At 37.6% G+C, this 19384-nt stretch overlaps 1 protein-coding gene across 1 annotated transcript in view; it reads left to right on the top strand.

Annotated features, from left to right (window-relative positions):
• Positions 1 to 19384, top strand: part of THEMIS (thymocyte selection associated) — a 245636-nt gene that overhangs the window by 45981 nt on the left and 180271 nt on the right. The window contains exon 2 of the mRNA XM_007946609.1: positions 10598 to 10756. Within this exon, the coding sequence (XP_007944800.1) occupies positions 10598 to 10756 (159 nt within the window). The remainder of the gene's footprint in view (positions 1 to 10597; positions 10757 to 19384) is intronic.

Below are 19384 nucleotides of genomic sequence, written 5' to 3'. Positions count from 1 at the left end.
TAAAAAAAAAAAAAATTAATAAATTATGTCATGAAACTGATGTCAGTTTTTTAGTTTGATATATGAAATTTTTAGTTCATATGATATATGAAACTTTTTACCTCCACCACTAAAACTGAGTCATTTGGATGCTATGTGTTTCACTCTCAATGGTTGAAATGTTGCTCATTTTCTGGTTTCTGACCCTACTACTATTTTAATTTGTAGCATAGTGCCTAAGGCACTTGACTGCTAACCAGGAGGCTGGTGGTTCAAACCCACTAGCTACTCCTCAGGAGGAGGTTGGGCAATCTACTTCCATAGTGATACTGCTTCGGAAACCCAAGGAGGGGTCTCTATGAGTCGGTTCTGACTCGATGACACATAACAACAACAACAACATATTGACTCACAGCCTCCAGTGTCTTCAACTCATTCAGACGTTCATTGCTTCCCCATGTGTGGGATTTTTGAGACTCTGCAACATTCAGTATGATCTCTGGCACATCCCCGGCTTTAGGTTGCACTTTCTGGATAATACTTAAACTCCCAGTTCACAATCAGAACCACATATTGTTAGAGGTATGAGAGATTATACTTTAGTACTTCTTAGTATTAGCATCATTTTTCTTATCACCTGATGCCAACATTTTACACTCTTTTAACTGATAACTGAGTGGGAAGCATGGAGGAGAGAGTTACTATGACCTTGAAAGATAATTTCCTATTAATGTTCAGATATACCTCTCTGTGATATATCCAGTATTTAAATGATAGAATCTGTTTCTAGTAAGGCTTCAAGCTTGCTGTTTCATGCCTACTTATTGGTATGTTATGCCTACACATACACATACATACTTGCAGATACAAATATAGGCACATTACATCCAAGAATCATGTTAATTTATTTTTAGACATATTTTTCCTATGTTGTTCTTATCTTTAACACTAAAAATACAGCTATGGAAGAGCTGCCTCTTTAAATTAGAGTCAGCCTTAATTATATGGTTGGAGAAAAGCTTTCTGAACCTACATTTGCTTATGTGGCATGACTCAAAATGAGAAGAAACCACTGCAAACATCCATTAATAATTGGAACATGGGATGTATGAAGTATGAATCTCGGGAAACTGGAAATTGTAAAAAATGAAATGGAATGCATAAAGATCAATATGTTAGGCCTTAGTGAGCTGAAATGGACTGGTATTGTCTGTTTTCAATCAGATAATCATATGGTCTACTATATGGTCTACTATGGCAGGAATGAAAAATTGAAGAGGAATGGTGTTGCATTCATAATCAAAAAGAACATTTCAAGATCTATCTTGAAGTACAATGCTGTCAGTGATAGGATAATATAGCCAACAATGAAGAAATTGAGGATTTTTATCAACTTCTGCAGTCTGAAATTGACCAAACATGTAATCAAGATGTATTGATAATTACTGGCAATTGGAATGGGAAAATTGGAAACAAAGAAGAAGCACTGACAGTTGGAAAATATGGCCTTGATGATAGAAATGACTCTGGAGATCTCATGATAGAATTTTTTAAGACCATTGGCTTTATCATGGCAAATACTTTTTTTCAACAACAAAAAGTAGTGACTATACACATGTACCTCACCAGATGGAATACTCAGGAATCAAACTGACTATATCTGTGGAAATATATGGTAGAGAAGCTCAATAATATCAGTCAGAACAAAGCCAGTGGCTGACTGCAAAACAGACTATCAATGGCTCCTATGCAAGTTTAGGTGAAGCTAAAGAAAATTAAAACAAGTCTACAAAAGCCAAAATATGTACTTGAGGATATCTCACCTAAATTTAGAAACCATTTGAGGAATAGATTTGATGCGTTGAATACCCATGACCAAAGACTGGATGTATTGTGGGATAATATCAAGGACATCATACATGAAGAAAGAAAAAGGTCATTCAAGAGACAGGAAAGGAAGAAAAGACCAATGCGTATGTCAGAAGAGACTCTGAAACTTGATCTTGAATGGAGCACAGCTAAAGCAAATGGAAGAAATGATGCAGTAAGAGAGCTGAACAGAATATTTTAAAGGGTGTCTCGAGAAGACAATGTAAAGTATCAAAAGAACTATGCCTAGGCCTGGAGTTAGAAAAGCAAAAGGGAAGAACACATTTAGCGTTTCTCAAGCTGAAAGAACTAAAGAAAAAATTTAAGCCTCAAGTTGAATGATTGACGTGTTCTATGGGAAAAATATTGAACGACGCTTGAACCATCCAAAGAAGATGGAAGGAATACACAGAGCCACTGTACCAAAAAGAATTGGTCAACTGTCAACCATTTCAAGAGGTAGCATATGATCAAAAACCAATGCTATTGAAAGAAAAGGTGCAAAGTACACTGAAGGAAGTGGTGAAAAACAAGGCTCTAGGAATTGATGGAATACTCTTTGAGATGTTTCAACAAACAGATGTAACTCTGCAGGCACTCACCCATTTATGCCAAGAAATTTGGAACACAGCTACCTGGACAACTAACTGGAAGAGATCCATATCAGTGCCCATTCCAAAGAAAGGTAATCCAACAGAATGCAGAAATTATTGAACAATATCATTACTATCACACAAAATAAAATTTTCTGAAAATAATTTTAAAAAGTTGTACTGGTACATCAATAGGGAACTGCCTGAAATTTAAGCTGGATTCAGAAGAGGATGTGGAATGATGTCAAATGAATTTGGGATGAAAGCAAAGAACACCAGAAAGATGTCCACTTACATTTATTGGCTATGAAAAGGGATTCAACTGTGTGGATCAGAACAAATTATGGATAACACTGCAAAGAATGGGAATTCCAAAACACTTAATTGTGCTTATGAGAAACCTGTGCATAGACCAAGAGGCAGTAATTTGGACAGAAAAAGTGGGCACTATGTGATTTAAAATAAGGAAAAGTGTGCATCAGGGCTGTATTGGTTCACCATACTTATTTAATCTGTATGCTGAGCAAATAATCCAAGAAGGTAGACTATGTGAAGAAGAACTTGGCACCTGGATTAGAGAAAGAATCATCAACAACCTGAGATATGCTGATTACATAACCTTGCTTGCTGAAAGTGAAGAGGACTTGATGAAAGTCAAAGACTACACCCTTCAGTATTGATTACATCTCAATACAAAGAAAACAAAAATCCTCATGACTGGACCAATAAGCAACATCATAATAAATGGAGAAAAGATTGAAGTTGTTGGGATTTTATTTAATTTAGATCCACAATCAACAGCCATGGAAGAGGCAGTCAAGAAATCAATGGTGTATTGCACTGGGAAAACCTGCTGCAAAAGAGCTCTTTAATGTGAAAAAGCTTTAATGTGAAAAAGTTTCACCTTCAGGACTAAAGTGCGCTTGAACCAAGCTATAGTATTTTCAACAGCCTTGTAAGGAGGTTGGAAGAAGAACAGATGCATTTGAATTGTGGTGTTGACAAAGAATACTGAAAATACCATGGACTGTCAGAAGAATGAACAAATCTGTCTTGGAAGAACTTCAGCCAGAATGCTCCTTAGAAGTGAGAATGGCCTTACTTCATCTCATGTACTTTAGTCACATTGTCGGAAAGGACCAGTCCTGGAGAAGGATATCAGACTTGCTAAAGCAGAGGGTCAGCAAAAGAGGGGATGACCCTCAATGAGATGCATTGACACAGTGGCTCAAGGATGGTGGTGAGGAGAGCAACTCTTGTGAGGATGTTGCAGAATCTGGCGGTATTTCGTTCTGTTGTATATGGGGTTGGTATGAGTGAGAACTTACTTGATGATACCTAACAAAGACAACAACAATAGCCAACGAGACTGTTGCAACCATAGGTCTCTTTGAGCTTCTTTCCTGTTGTGAATTATCTTAAGATTAATTTTAAAAATTGAATTTGTCTGTATAATAAGGATCTTTTAATGCCCTATCAGCTACCAACTACTGGGACATGATTGCTAATGAAATAATTTCACACTTACATGTCTACTCTGTGGGGATGATCCTTCTTGGTAATTTGCACCATCTCGAAGCAAAGAATAATCACATCTATTTATGCAGAGCATCTTCAATCTGATGTAGTTTTATGCACACTGTCATGTAACATCAACTAACTTTGTAAATGTAATTTGCTACCCCTCTGAAACTATTTCATATTATCTCATGACCTCCTTCTTGAAATCAAGCACTATAAAAAGTGATCATCATAATGGTAAAATGACAAACTTAAACAAGTAGAGATTCATATTTCAGAATTACCCGTGTTAATGCTCCTTGTCTAGGTGGCCAGCAAATCTGACATATGCTTGTTGTCCTGGTTACCTAGTGCCACTCTGACAAGAATATATCACAAATGGGATGCTTGAACAAACAGGAGTTTATTCTCTTACAATTTGGAGGCTTTAAGTCCCAGTTCAAAGTGCCAGGCTCTAGGAGCTGAGTGAAAACCTCTCAACACTGGGCTTCAGCTCTGCCTCCTGCTCTCGGCCCACTGAAGCTAGAGGCTTTTCTTCACTCAGCTGCTGGCTTCTGAGGGTGACAAGCCCAAGATTGATAAGTAATAAGGCACAGTTCCGATATTACCAAACCACATGGCAGGCCGTGAATTCAAGTCCATTAAAAGTCCCAAGGTTGGCAGAACATGGCAGGCTGCTGAACTTGGCTACATGCAGGGTTCAAGTGTCCCATAAGCTTGAGACCGCTCCCCAAGGCTTCTCCTTATATACAGGAAGCAGACCGCATCCCTAAGGCAGCTCCTCAGCTGTTCACAGTAGATTCCACCATGGAATTGTTGCCCTGTCTCATCATGGGGAATAACTACCACTAGCTGCCCAGCCACTCAACCAGGCCCAGCCAATTTGACACACAAACTTAACCACCACACTTGCATATTTGATGTTAAAGATAACAAATGAGATATAAGCCATGCCAAAGCCATATTTTAATCTACTGATATATAGGACCACTGCATATTCATAGCAATTTATTGCCATTTTCCAGTAAAGCTGTTATACTTCAACATTCTAATTAAGATCTAAGTGGCAAAAATGTGGTACTGTGTGAAAGGAGAGGTGCATATGTACAATATTTATAATATAGTTAAGATTGTGTCTCTTCTGTAAGAACACATACTAAATTTCCATACTAAATATACATAACATCAGTTATAAAATAATGGCCCAAACCAGGCTGACTTTGGTAAGTGCTAAAATGGAGAGAGACGCCAAGTGCTATTTGAACACGGAGGAGAAAATTCACTCTGACTTAGGTGTGGAGATGAAGGAAGGCTTTGAAGAGGACAATGAATATGAGCTTACTTTAGGTTTGGCTGTAGTTTGACAGATTGAAGAGGAGTAAGAAGCCGTAAGTGTTAGGGGCAGCAAGAGTCTTCATTTTGAGTAAAGGCAAAAAAAATCCAAACAATATGTTTCATCTTCTCTGAATGCCATACATTTTAACTTTGTAGGCAAGATGGAAGAAAATCTATTGAACCAATTGTTTGGGCTGTTCTGATGTGATCACAGCATTGCTAATATGAATTGTCAAACAAGGAATGAGCTCATAAAAGGATATTAATGTGTCCTTTTTACTGAGCAAAGTAGCATTACAAAAAAGGTGATTTCAAAGACACATGACTCTTTCATTACACCCTTCAGGGGTGATGTTTGATCACTGAAAACAGGCTGCTTTGTTCCAGCTTTCTCTGATGTTTGGCATTATCCTGAATACATATGCGCTGACTTGGAAGGAATCAGTCTGTAAAGATTTAATAGATTTGAGATTTGCATATTCAAAATACATGTCTTGTGGTTAAAATGAAGTAAAAACCATTTTAATACATATGCCTATATGTACACAAACACATGTTTTAGACATATATCTCAACAATTTTTTAAAAAGCAATTACACATTATATATGGTTGTTCTGAGGATAGGAATGTAGACTATGTTTTAAATTCACCGTTTTATATTATTACCAACAAAAGTATGTATTTTAAGAGACATGGTGGTGACAACACAGTATAAGAAGGCTTCCAGCTGCAGACACTTGAGCTCTGTTGTATTTTATTATTGATCACAGAGTCAGCTTCCTACTCCTGGACACTGTTGCACACCCTCCTTAGGAAATATGAATTAGCAGCTTTGCTGGTTAGAGCAAATGGAAAGTTATAAAATCTTGAAGTACCAATATCAGTACTAGTTGCCATGTGGCTAACTCTGACTCATGGCGAACCCATGGGTATCAGAGTAGAACTGTGCTCCATAGAGGTTTTCAATGTTCAATTGTTTGGAATTAGATCACCAGGCCTTACCTCAGTGTGGTTTAGAATGGACTCAAACCTTCACATTTTGGTTTGTAACAACGTATTAACTGCAGCACTCAGATTCCCAAAATAAACAGAAATATTAAAGACCATTATTTGCATGAGGATTTTTTCCTTTATGTGACTAGAATCACTGAAGTATTTTTTTTTTTTTTTTTTAAGAAGAGAGATGCTTGGAAAGAGAATGAAAAAATCGGAAGCATTTCTTGTAACTAAAACAAACAGAGTTTTCTTTTCATAGAATTCTTTGGCTTCTATTCTCTGTAAATTGATATGTAATCTCACATAAATATATCTTTTCATTTTGGCTTCCAAATGAACCTTTGAAAGAAAGATGGCATTACAAACCAGTCATTTTGATTTACATTAAATCTGCAATTAGGCACTCCTTGCACTGAAATTAAGTTCAACAGTCTTCTGCTGACATGGACAAGGTTAAATAAATTGGGATTTCATGTGACAAAGAAAAATCTTACCACATCACTTCTCTTCTTAAAATCCTTGCACTTTCCTGTCCCCTCTTACAATATTTTCCATCTCAATGACACCTGATGTTTTTTCCGCATGACATATCCTCCCCTTTCTGGTTAGTTTTGCAACAATCTCAGGACAGAGATTATTTCAGATATACATTTGTTGTCTACACCACTGCTTTTCAACCTCTAAAGCCCTTGAGAATTATCTGGGCATCTTATTAATTGCAGATTGTGATTTGGCAAACCTGGGGGCCAGCTGAGATCTAACAAGCTCCAGGTGATGCAGTGTACCATACTATGGATAGCAAGAACCTGAAGAACATATGACCTCTCGTTAAATCCTAATATTCAGAAATGTAGTCTGACTACGAGGTTGTTTTAGACTTTGAGAAGCTTTTTGGTTTCCTGGTGATTTCATAAAACTGCAAGATCTGGACCCTCTCTACTTCTCTGGTTTCATTTTTTAACACTTTTTCCTTCTTACCTTACATGTTAGAGATAATTATTTAGTTTCCATAATGTGTCAGGTGTTTTTCCATTTCACTAATCCCTTTACCTGTCCTTGCATCTCAGCTCAGCTGGAACCTCCTCCGGGAAGCCTTCCCTAATCTCTTTCCCATGTAATCGCTCAATTAAATGGCCCTCCCAATACACTCCCAAGTTGTATTATTGTTATATGCCCTCAATCGGATTCGGACTCATAGCCACCCTATAGGAGAGAGTAGATCTGGCCCTTAGGGTTTCCTAAACTGTGATCTTTATGGGAGCAGACGACCAGGTCTTTTCTTCCATGGTGTGCTGGTGCCTTTAAACTACTGATCTTTTGATTAGCAGCCCAGTGCTTAACCATAGTGCTACCAGGGCTCTTCTGTAATTCCCATTTTATGTTGTTGTTGTTATGTACCATCGAGTTGGACCCAACTCGTAGCAACCTCTCCTTGGGTTTCTGAGGCAGTATCACTACGAAAGTAGATTGCCCAGCCTTCCTTCTGAGGAGTGGCTGGTGGGTTTGAACTGCCAGCCTTCTGGTTTGCAGTCAAGTGTCTTAGGCACTAATGCTACCAGAGCTCCCATTTTATAGCTTCCTCATAATCTTTTGCAATTGTTTGCTTACTTCTCTGTTCCATTCAAAGCAGTGCTTCTGGGAGGAAGAGATTATGCTTTTATCTCTATTATCTACTGTCAATCACAATGCCTGGCACATAGTGGGTTTTCATTAGAGTTTGCTGAATGAATGCAGAAAGGAGGTTAATGTGTTATGGTTATGGAAAAATATAACACTATATTTTCTCTCAAGAAGCTTAAAATTTAACTGAGAGTAATAAAAACTAAACTCATAAATAATTAAGTATAAGATGAGGTAATACTAAAGATGTAAAATGTTAGTATAAGATTAATTGCCAGTTGAGGATTATAGAAAATAACTATTTAGAATTCATAGGAGGAAATGTCATTGTGAATTTATTATTATTATTTTAATATCCCAATTTGTTCCACAAAGGATTTGAGGTTTCTGACACTACGTATTGACATTAATGAAAGTATGAACTTAAAGGAATAACATAAGAATGGAGTTCCTGGGTTGTACAATGACGTGTTCAACCACTAGCCGAAATGCTGGTGATTCAAATCCACCCAAAGGGGCCTCATTAGGCATGCCTGATGATCTACTTCTGAAAAGTCATAGTCTTAAAAACCCAATGAGGCGGTTCTACTCTTCACATAGGGAGTCACTGTGAGTCAGAATTGATGGGACAAAATACCAACAATGAGAAAAGGAAAGAGTTGTGGCTGTATATACTGAAAATGTGAGGAACAGGTACACTGTTGACCAGTTGACATTGAGTCGATTCTAACTCATGGTGACCTCATGCATGTCAGAGTAAAACTGTGCTCCATAGGGTTTTCAATGGCTAGTACATAGAGTTGTTATGAGCTGGAGTTGACTCAGTGGCAATGGGTTAATTTTTCAGAAGCAGATTTTCAGGACTTTCTTCTGAGGCACCTCTGAGTAGACTCGGACTGCTGGTCTTTCATTTATTAACCAAGTGCATGAACCATTCGCACCATCCAGGGACTCCTGATACACTGTTGTATCTGCAAAAATGATCCTCATTAAGTAATAAACAATAAGGTTGGTGTGCTGGATTTTCGGTTTCATTCTCCCTGGGATGCTGACTTCCGTAGAGGCACCAGTAGCTTCCTTATCCTCTGATTTCTAGCTAGATTTGGCCAGTGGGGTCTCAGCAGAAGAACAAATGTAGGGAGAAGGGTGAGGTCAGGCCATTTTTGTTTTAGGTTGCCTAGAAGTGGTTTTGTCCCTAGACTGAAGGTCACAGCTCCTCTCAAATCACTCCATTGTACATAATTATCTCCTTCTGGTTTTAATAGTTGCTGGACTTAAGTGTGGTCAGAGCACCTGTTACTAGCCTGGGAATATTTTATAGGGTCACTAGGAGTTGGATATGAGCAATGAAGGGCTCAGATAAAGCAGGGATTGTGAGGCTGGCACAGGACCCGGCAGTGTTTCATTCTGTTGTATATAGGGTCGATATGAGTCAGAGCTAACTTCACGATGGCACATAACAACATCGATGAGTTGGAACTAACTCAATAGCAGTGTGTTTCATATCTATATAATTTTCCCCTTTATTAAAATCTCAAATTATTTGAGGCATGTTCCATCTGTTTTCTACTGAGTCTCTGATAAGATTTGCTGCTTAGAAAGTTGTTTGGAGTTGGATTAGCTGTTAGGCTTAATAACGTTTATAATAACCATTCCTGCCTTAAAAAGTGCTTTGGGTGGCTGCTGCTATATGTCAAGCATATGATTCTATGGGATAGGAGTTCAACAGAGAATAATTCAGAAAACAAACATAAAATTTTGTGCTCATATACTTTATATGTTAATGAGGATATGTATTTACATCAACTTTCAGTTTACTGTTCAACTGTAAAGTGACAAAAGGCCAGAGATGGAGTTGTTGAGTTGCCTCCATTTTCTTTTTCTTCCTTTCTTTCTTTTTTTTAAATAAGAATAGATTATCCAGAACTTTTGCCTCTCTTCTTTCCTGTTACTCATATAATGATTTCACTGCCCACAATTATCCATCAGAGATATAAAAGGAAAATAAAGGATAAAAAGTTTAACTTTAGCATCTATGGTACAAGGTTTGTTGGGAAGAAGACTGCAATTCTGAACTGAAATGAAGCTTTTCAATTTATCTGTGCTGGTTTGCCCCCTATTACCATAAAGATAGTGGGAGTTATTTTCAGCTTGTCAAACACCCAGAGTTAAAAATGCACTAAAAGTCTTATATTCATGACGACAAAGAGAACCAAGTCAGATAAATAGATGCGATGCTCTTATTACAGAGCCCTAGTGTGAAGACTCTGACTTTGTATCTTGGATCGTATCACAACTTTGTTTGCAATACTTAGATCATCATTGACTCATAGGAGCCTAACACTGTGACCCAGAAAAAATAGAAAATAAATCGTAACAGGGGAAGGCATGTTTCTAGTTTGACCTTGGGAAGATGAGCTAAAGGTGGTTAGGAAACTATAAATTCAATTTACAATAATAATAAAAAAGATTGTTTATACTTTGCCCAGTGGATGCAGTGAACAACTAACATGTTTGCTGGAACATGCTGTACAGTTTTTCATGCTTGATTAACTGACTGTTCAGTAGGTAGCTAACAGAGGAACTGAGTAAAAATAGTTTGTATTAGGCTTTGCCTCCTATTTTGTTCTTCATTGTTTAATTGTTTTTATATAAAGCTTGTTTTTACTCTTTTTTTTTTCAGGCTCAATTTATGAAATGTTTGGAAATGAATGCTGTTTATCAACAGGAGAAGTGATTAAAATTATTGGCCTCAAAATTAAAAAGATCATTGCTGAAATTTGTGAGCACATTGAAGGTTGTCCGTCTTCACAACCATTTGAACTGCCCATGAATTTTCCAGGTATAGTATATTGCAATAATTTCTCATTGGTAAAATTATATTGTTAATAGTTTTATGCATCAATGGAATCCTTGGGTGGTGCCAGCAATTCACCACTCAGCTATTAACTGAAAGGTTTGACAGTTCGAATTCACCCTGAGGCACCTTGGAAGGGAGCCCTGGGGATCTGCTTTCAAAAGACCACCGTTATTAACAACCCTGTGGAGTGCAGGTCTACTCTGACACACACAAGGGCACCTTGAGTTGGAATCAATTCAATAGAAACTGGTTGGTTGGTTTGTATCTAAAACCTGAAAACAATACTAATAATGAAAAGATAGGTACGTCTTTTTCTACTCTAGGATAAGATCATTTTCTCCTTTGCATATTATTTCTTGTCCTCTTGGATACTGGGTAAAAAACAATCAGAATTCTTACAATTTAATTATCTTAAAGAGCCCTGGTGGCTCGATGGTTAAGCTCTCTGCTGCTAATCGGAAGGTTGGAATTCTAACCCACCAGCCATTCTGTGGGAGAAAAGAACTGGAGATCTGTTCCTATAAAGCTCTCAGCCTAGGGAACTCTAAGGAGTAGTTCTACTGTCTCCCGTCGGGTTGCTATGAGTCAGAAATGACTTGACAGCACCTATCAATAACAACAAAGGACAAATAGAGTTAAATATTTTCTCCTCATTTCAATATCCTTTACTTAAGGCAATCTTTTCCATTAACATGTAAGAAATGCCAACTGAGTGCACAAGTAGCATGGTAGATAGTGAGAATCAAGAAATCAAACTTGTGTTTCCTTAAGATTTAAGAATTTGTTGACATCTCTTAAATATATCCACACTCTATTCCTACTGCTGCTGTTAGCCCTCTGGATTGCTGCTAAACTGTCCTGTCTGATCTTCGTGACAAGTCTAACTGCTCTTCTTTGTCTAGATAACTATTATGTACTCACCTTCCAAAATTAACTAAAATATCATGCTGTCTGGAAAACATTCACTGACCCTCTAACCTATTAGGTTCCCATAGTATCCTGGGCACTATAGCACTTACTTCACTGGGTAGTCGTTCATGGTTTTCTTGTTTTTCTTATTCTTTCACCAGGAATCAGCAAACTTTTTTTTCTTAAATGGCTTATTTTTGGGTAAACTAGCAAATATTTTAGATTTTGCAGCCAGTCTCTTTTCCAACTATGCTTTTGTAGAGTGAATGCAACCATAGACAGTACATAAACCAATGAGCATGTCTGTGGCTCAAACAAACTTTATTAAAAAACAAAATAAAACACCACCACCAAAAAAACAAAAACAATCAAAAAACAGATGAGCTGTGGACCATAGTTTGCAGATGTCTGCTTTATACGAAAACTGCTTGGCAGATAAAATATTAACATTGTGCTGTTAATTTAACATTATGCTGTCAGTACCAAGCATACTTTATGGCATAGAGCATGTGAACAATAAATGTTTGTTAAATAAATGAATAATTAATGGAAGAGATAAACTAGTAAACATTTATAGTATCTTGTAAGTCATGATAAGATTAAGGTATACAGGCATACTATGGAGATATTGCAGGTTCAGTTCCAGAGCACCACAATAAAGCAAATATCACAGTTAAGAACGTCACATGAATTTTTTTGTTTCCTAGTGCATATAAGGGAGCTCTGGTGGCGTAGTGGCTAAGGCATTTGACTGCTAACCAGAAGGCTGATGATTCAAACCCGCTAGCCACTCCTCCGAAGGAAGATTGGGCAATCTACTTCTATAGTGATACCTCCTTGGAAACCCAAGGAGGGGTCGCTATGAGTCAGATCTGACTCAACGGCAGTGAGTTTGGTTTTAGTGCATATAAAAGTATGGTTACACTATACTGTAATCTATTAAGTGTGAAACAGCATTATGAAAAAGTTTGAAGTATTGTGAGAATTACTAAAATGTGATAAAGAGACGCAAAATGAGGACATATTGTTGGAAAAATGGTGCTTCTTCAACACAGGATTGCCACAGCACTTCAACCTGGGAAAAACAGTATCTGTGAAGTGCAATAAGTTCACATGCAATATAATGTGATGTGCTTGTAATCGTGTTCCAAGGGAGGCTTGAATAAGAACACCTAATTTTAGTTATCTTGTTTTAATACATGAGTACTGGAGTATTTTAATCCCATCATGATATTGCTTATTGGTCCAGTTGTGAGGACTTGATTTCTTTCTGTTGAGGTGCCATACATGCTGAAGGCTGTAGTCTCTGATCTTCATCAATAAGTGTGTCAAGTCTTCTTCACTTTCATCAAGCAAGGTTTTGTCATCTGCATGTCTCAGGTTGTTAATGAGTTTTCCTCCAATCCTGATGCTGCATTTTTCTTCATATAGTCCAGCTTCTCAGATTATTTGCTCAGCATACAGATTGAATAAGTATGGTAAAAGGACACAACCCTGACACACACCTTTTCTGATTTTATATCATGAAGTATCCCCTTGTTCTGTCCAAATGACTGCCTCATGGTCTGTGTACAGCTTTCTCATGAGAACATGTTCTGGAATTACCATTCTTTGCAATGTTATCCATAATTTATTATGATCCACACAGTTGAATGTGTTTTCATAATCATGAAAACACAGGTAAATATCTTTTGGATATTTTTTACTTTCAGCCAAGATCCAGCTGATATCATCAATGATGTTCTACATCTTTTTCTGAATCCAGGTTGGATTTTTGGCTGTTCCCTGTCAATATACTGCTGCAACAATTTTTGAGTTATATTCAGCAAAATTTTTCTTATGTGTGATATTAATGATATTGTTCAATACTTCTCACATCTTGTTGGATCACCTTTCTTTGGAATGGGCACAAATATGGGTCTCTTCCAGTTGGTTGTTCAGGAAGCTGTCTTCCAACTTTCTTGGCATAAATGAGTGATTGCCTCCAGTGCTTACAATAAACCAAACCCACTCCTGTCAGGTTGATTCTGATTTACAGTGACTCATTAGGACAGAATAGAACTGCTTGTAGGGTTTCCAAGGCTGTAAATCTTCATGGAAGCAGACTGTCTCAACTTTCTCCCATGGCTCAGCTAGTGGGTTCGAATCACCAATCTTTTGATAACCAGCCATATGCTTTAGCCATTAAGATGCTAGAGCTCCTTTCTTGTGCTTATTATAGTATTTTGCACACAGTGAGTGCTATATAATTGAATATAAATGGAGAAAATATTGAAATTGTCAAAGATTTCATTTTACTTGGATCCATAATCAATTAGCATGGAAGCAGCAGCCAAGAAATCAAATGACACATTGCATTGGGCAAATGTTCAGCCAAAGGTCTTTTTACAGTGTTAAAAAGCAAAACTGTCACCTTGAAGACAAAAGTACACCTGATCCAAGCCGTGGTATTTTTAATTGCTTTATATGCATGAGAAAGCTGGACAATGAATAAGGAAGGTCAAGAAGAATTGATGCCTTTGAATTATGGTGTTGGCTAAGCATATTCAATATACCATGAGCTGCCAGGAGAATGAACAAATCTGTCTTGGAAGAAGTCTGAAAGATCCTTAGAAGCAAAGATGGTAAGTCTTTATTCCACATATTTTGGACATGTTATCAGAAGGAATCAGTCCCTAAAGAATGACATAATGCTTGGTAAAATAGGTCAGAGAAAAAGAAGAAGACCCTCAATGGGATAGATTGACACAGTGGCTGAAACAATCAGCTTAAACATAACAAAGACTGTGAGGATGGCACAGGGACAGCAGTGTTGCACGTGGGTCCATTGTGAGTTGGAATGGACTTGATGGAACCTAACAACAACATATAATTGTCAGCTTTTATTGTCATCATCATCATCATCATCATCAGGGGAGTAAGGAAAAAGCAGTCAGAGATTTTTATACTTTAACAAGACTTGGAGAATGAAAAGAAATTAGCTATATTGAGGACAGGGGTCTTCCGAGTGCTCCAATATTCTACCCCCTTCAACTGAAACCCTACTTATTGTTCAGTTCTAGCTATTCTTCCTTCACCTCAGTCCTTCACAGCAATAGTTCTCAAACTTGCCTGCACATCAGAATCACTTAAGGATTTGTACAAAAGTTCTGATTTTGGGTTACTTGCCAAAAATATTCTGAATTATTTGGTCTGGGTAAATTCTAGTCATCAGGGTTTGTTAAATCTCCCAAAGTGATTCTAATAAACATCCATAGCTGTTGATTAAAAAAGAGAATCACTGCTGTATAAGCAGCCTTTTCTAAGTACTCTAACTGGATGTAACAACTCCCTTTCTGAATCATAGTTTTTCCACACCTTTTTTGTTACACTTACCACATTTTGCATAAAAATGAAATTATTTGTGTACTTGCTTTGCCAACACCATTCGCCAAATGATCACAGGGTTGCTGAGGGTAGAATCTGAATCTCATTCATTTCCATAATCTTCACAGAAAATTTTCTACTAAGAGAAAATGCACACAGTAAGTATTTGTTGTTGAATGGAATAAGTTCTGGCTCGTGGCAACCCTGTGTGAAATAGAACAAAATACTGCCAGTCCTGTACCATCCACACCGTTGTTACTGTGTTTGAGCCCAGTGTTGCAGACACTGTCAATCCATCCCATTGAGGCTCTTCCCTTTTTTTTTTTTTTACTGACGCTCTACTTTACCAAGTGCCATTGAGTTGGATCCAACTCATAGTGACCCCTCTTTGGGTTTCCGAGGTGGTATTGACCAACCTCCCTTCTGAGGAGTGGCTGGTGGGTTTGAACCTCCAGCCTTCTGGTTAGCAGTCAAGTGTCTTAGGCACTATGCTACCAGAGCTCCTTTTGGTCCTCTAGTGCAGTTATAGTAGAAATACTACAAATGAATGGTTTTTAAAACAGGAAATTTTTCTCTAACAGTTTAGGAAGCTCGCAGCCTGAGTTCAAAGTGTCAGCTCTAGGGGTTGGCTCCTCAACCTTGGACTTCAGCTCTTCCTCCTGTTCCAGACCCACTAGGGCTGGAAGGCTTTTCTGATTCATGCAGCTACTGGCTGCTGAGACTGATGAAACCGAGATTGACAAGTAAAACGACACAGTCCTAAGATTAGCAGACAAGGCAGGCTACTAGTTCAAGTCTGAGAACAATCCCAAGATCATCAGGCAATAGGGCAGGCTAAGAAATAAAGACTCGGCCAAATGCAGGATCCAGATATGCCAAAAAGCTAAAGAGCTTTCTCAAAGCTTCTTCTTATATATACTGGAAGCACGCCATACCCTGAAGGTAGCAGGTTAGCTGCTCACAGCCGATTCTACCACAGAGGTGATTAAAATTCCATCATGGGGAATAACTACATCCAGCTGCCCAGCCACTCAAAACCATAGCTCAGTCTAGTTGACATGCAATTTAAACTACCACACCAAGCATGATGTACTTCTCCAGGGACCAGTCCCTCCTGATAACAAGTCCAAAGTATGTGAGATAAAGTCTTCCATCCTTGCTTCTAAGGAGTGTTCTTGTACTTCTTCCAAGATAGATTTGTTCATTCTTGTAGCAGTCCACAGTATATTCAATATTCTTCATCAACACCATAATTCAAAAGCATTAATTTTTCTTCTGTCTTCCTTATTGATTGTTCAGCTTTTCATGCATATGAGGTGATTGAAAATATCATGGCTTTGGTCAGGTGCATTTTAGTCTTCAAGATGACATCTTTGCTTTTTAACACTTTAAAGAGGTTTAGCAGATTTACCTAATGCAATACGCCATTTGATATCTTGGCTGCTGCTTCCATTGCCATTGATTTGAATCCAAGTAAAATAATAACTTAAATCTAAACCCAATAAACCAAAGCCACTGCCATCAAGTCAATTCTGACTCATAGCAATCCTATAGAACAGACTAGAACTTCTCCTTTGGGTTTCCAAGACTGTAAGTCTTTATGGAAGCAGACTGCCTTATTTTTCTCCTATGGAGAAGCTAGTGGGTTTGAACCAGTGACCTTTTGCTTAGCAGCCCAATGCCTTAACCACAGCACCACCAGAGCTATTTAGTAAATATTTAGTAAGTTAAAATAATTTGAATCATGTGGTAGAAGTAATGTTTCTTCTTAGAATAATGAAGACACTTAGCTTTTAGCTAACAGTTTAACTTGGAGGGTTGTTATTTAGAGCATCATTTTGAGCTTTTGATTGGGATGATAACTGTGCAAAATTTAAGGGGTAATTTGAAAGAACATATTTACAAAGCTAGTTCTATTGTAAGGATAAGAGTTAAAATGGAGGGGGATAGTGATTGGACATGATCAGTGAATAGTTTTCCTTCAAAGAGGGCTCCTGGGTGCTGATGAAATGAATTTTAGATATAGTAGTAATCCTTCTACAGCAGTACTAAGGAGTTAAAAAAAAAAAAAAAAAACCCTCAAAGCCATAATGTTGTTTATAAATCTCAACATCAAAAATTCTTTATATTTTAATTTTGAACTTAAACTTCCAATTAGATTTTAAACTCAACAAGGCTAATATTGCTTTAAAACATCCTTATTTGTGAATTTCCTAAACTTCTGTTACTGGTTTGTGATTTCACTGCAATGTGGTTGGAGAATACATGTTGTGTGATTTTAATCCTTCTAAATTTATTGAGACTTGTTTTATGACCTAACATATGCTCTATCATGGAAATGCTCCATATACTCTATCCAGAAGGGTGTTCTGTGTGCAAATGAGAAAAATGTGTATTCTGATGTTGGGTAGAGTGGTCTACAGATGCCTATAAGAACAACCAGTTTATGGCATTGCTCAAGTCTTCTATTTTCTATCTAACCTGTGCAGTTGTTCTGTTATGAAAGTATTGAAGTTTTCAACTATAACTACTGAATTGTGGATTTCTCCCATCAATTCTGTAAGCTTTTGCTTTGTGTATTTTATGGCTCTCTTGTTAGTGTTTATGCATTTATCAGAGTTTGAACTACCTTGAAATGGTTCACTAGTGGCCTATGGAAATAAGGGCAGCATATGAATTGTATAGCAACCAGATTTTCAGCTGAGTAGTTGGAATCAACTTGATGGTAGTGGGTTTGGTAGTGGATTTAGGAAACAGGCAGCAGTGTCCTACTCAAAGATGGTGGCCAACTGCACCATTTTGAATGTGTGTCAGTCTTTCATCATCTTTGAGTGGGGCACCACTGTTTCCTGAACCATACCCCACCACACACACATAAGAAAAAAAACAAACCCACTGCTGTCAAGTTGATTCTGCCTCTTAGTGACCTGCACTGGGTTTCCAAGTCTGTAAATATTTACAGCCTCATCTTCCTTCAGTTGATAGTTCAGTTTAGTTGATAGTATTTCTCTTTAAGCATTTTGAATGTCATTCCACTGCCTTCTGGTCATCACGTTTTCTGATGAGAAATTAGCTTTTAATCCGACTTAGGATAACTTGTACTTGACGAATTGCTTCTCTCTTGCTGTTTTCATGATTCTCTATTTGTTTTGGCTTCAAGCAGTTTGATTATTCTATGTCTAGGTATGTATTTCTTTGAATTTATTCTACAATGAATTTGCTGGGTATCTTGGACATATCAATTAATTATTTCACCAAATCTGGGAAGTTTTTAACCATTGTTATTTTTATTTACTTGTTTATCTTAGATTGTTCTAAGGATTGTCTATCTTCCTAGAGTTATTGTTCACTTTATAGATTTGTCTTTTGCTCGACTGAAAATGCAGCTATGGGAGGGAGTGTAGTTCTAGATCCAAAGAGTGACCAAGTACCAGACCCTCCTGATAACAAGTGTCAGGGATACTACCGTCCCTTCTCTGCCCTGGTCGTCATCTCCTTCTTCTTTTTCTTCTTTTTAATAATTTTGAGTTTTTTCCACATTTTTCTCCCACTCTATCCAGGACCTTCTACATCATCCCTATCGCAGCAGTTGGTAGTGGTAGCCAGGCACCATCTAGTTCTGGTCTCAGGGTCATGAAGGCTGAAGTTTGCATGGTCAATTAGTCCTTTGGACTAATTGTTTCCATGTATCTTTTGTTTTCTTCACTTTTCTCTGCTCCAGATGAGGAGAAACTAGTACTTCCACCTCAGATAGCTGCTGCAGCTTTTAAGACCTCGGTTGCTACTCACCAAAGTAGGATGTAGAACATTGTCTTTGTGGACTATGTTGTGTTAATTGACCTTGATGTTCCACAAGACTATATAGTCCCAAGTCTCCAGGCCCAGTGACACACTCCCTCATGGTTCTTGGTTATAGCTATGAAGTTTTCATAAATTTGTCCCCTGTGTGCCCTACTATATTCATGGATATATTTACAGCATATGTAAATCCATGTGAAGAAATTATTATCCATTAAACTTACATATTTGTGTGTATTGTCTCATTCTTCTTCCTACACCTGTTCAGCTTGTATGTCTATCTATGTACCCACTTGTAGATTATTGGTTATTGTTATTACTATTATTGCAGGATTATTTATTACAGAATTAGTACTTATCCTCTTGTCTTTAACTCTTGTCCTACTTGTAGCATCATCCTTTCTTTACTCATTTTGTGTTGACCTCCTCCTTATAGCCACAGGGACCCAGGTGGGGGTGATACGAGAGGTCTCCAACAGCAAGACAAACTTGTCTGTCGGTTTGTCCTACTGTGGTGACATGTAGACGTGAGTTTTG

This window comes from Orycteropus afer, unplaced genomic scaffold, assembly GCF_000298275.1.
Source record: "Orycteropus afer afer isolate SDZICR_OR568_19922 unplaced genomic scaffold, OryAfe1.0 scaffold00167, whole genome shotgun sequence".
NCBI lineage: Eukaryota > Metazoa > Chordata > Mammalia > Tubulidentata > Orycteropodidae > Orycteropus > Orycteropus afer.
Note: the sequence above shows the minus strand (reverse complement) of the source record. Positions and strands in the feature narration are given on the sequence as shown.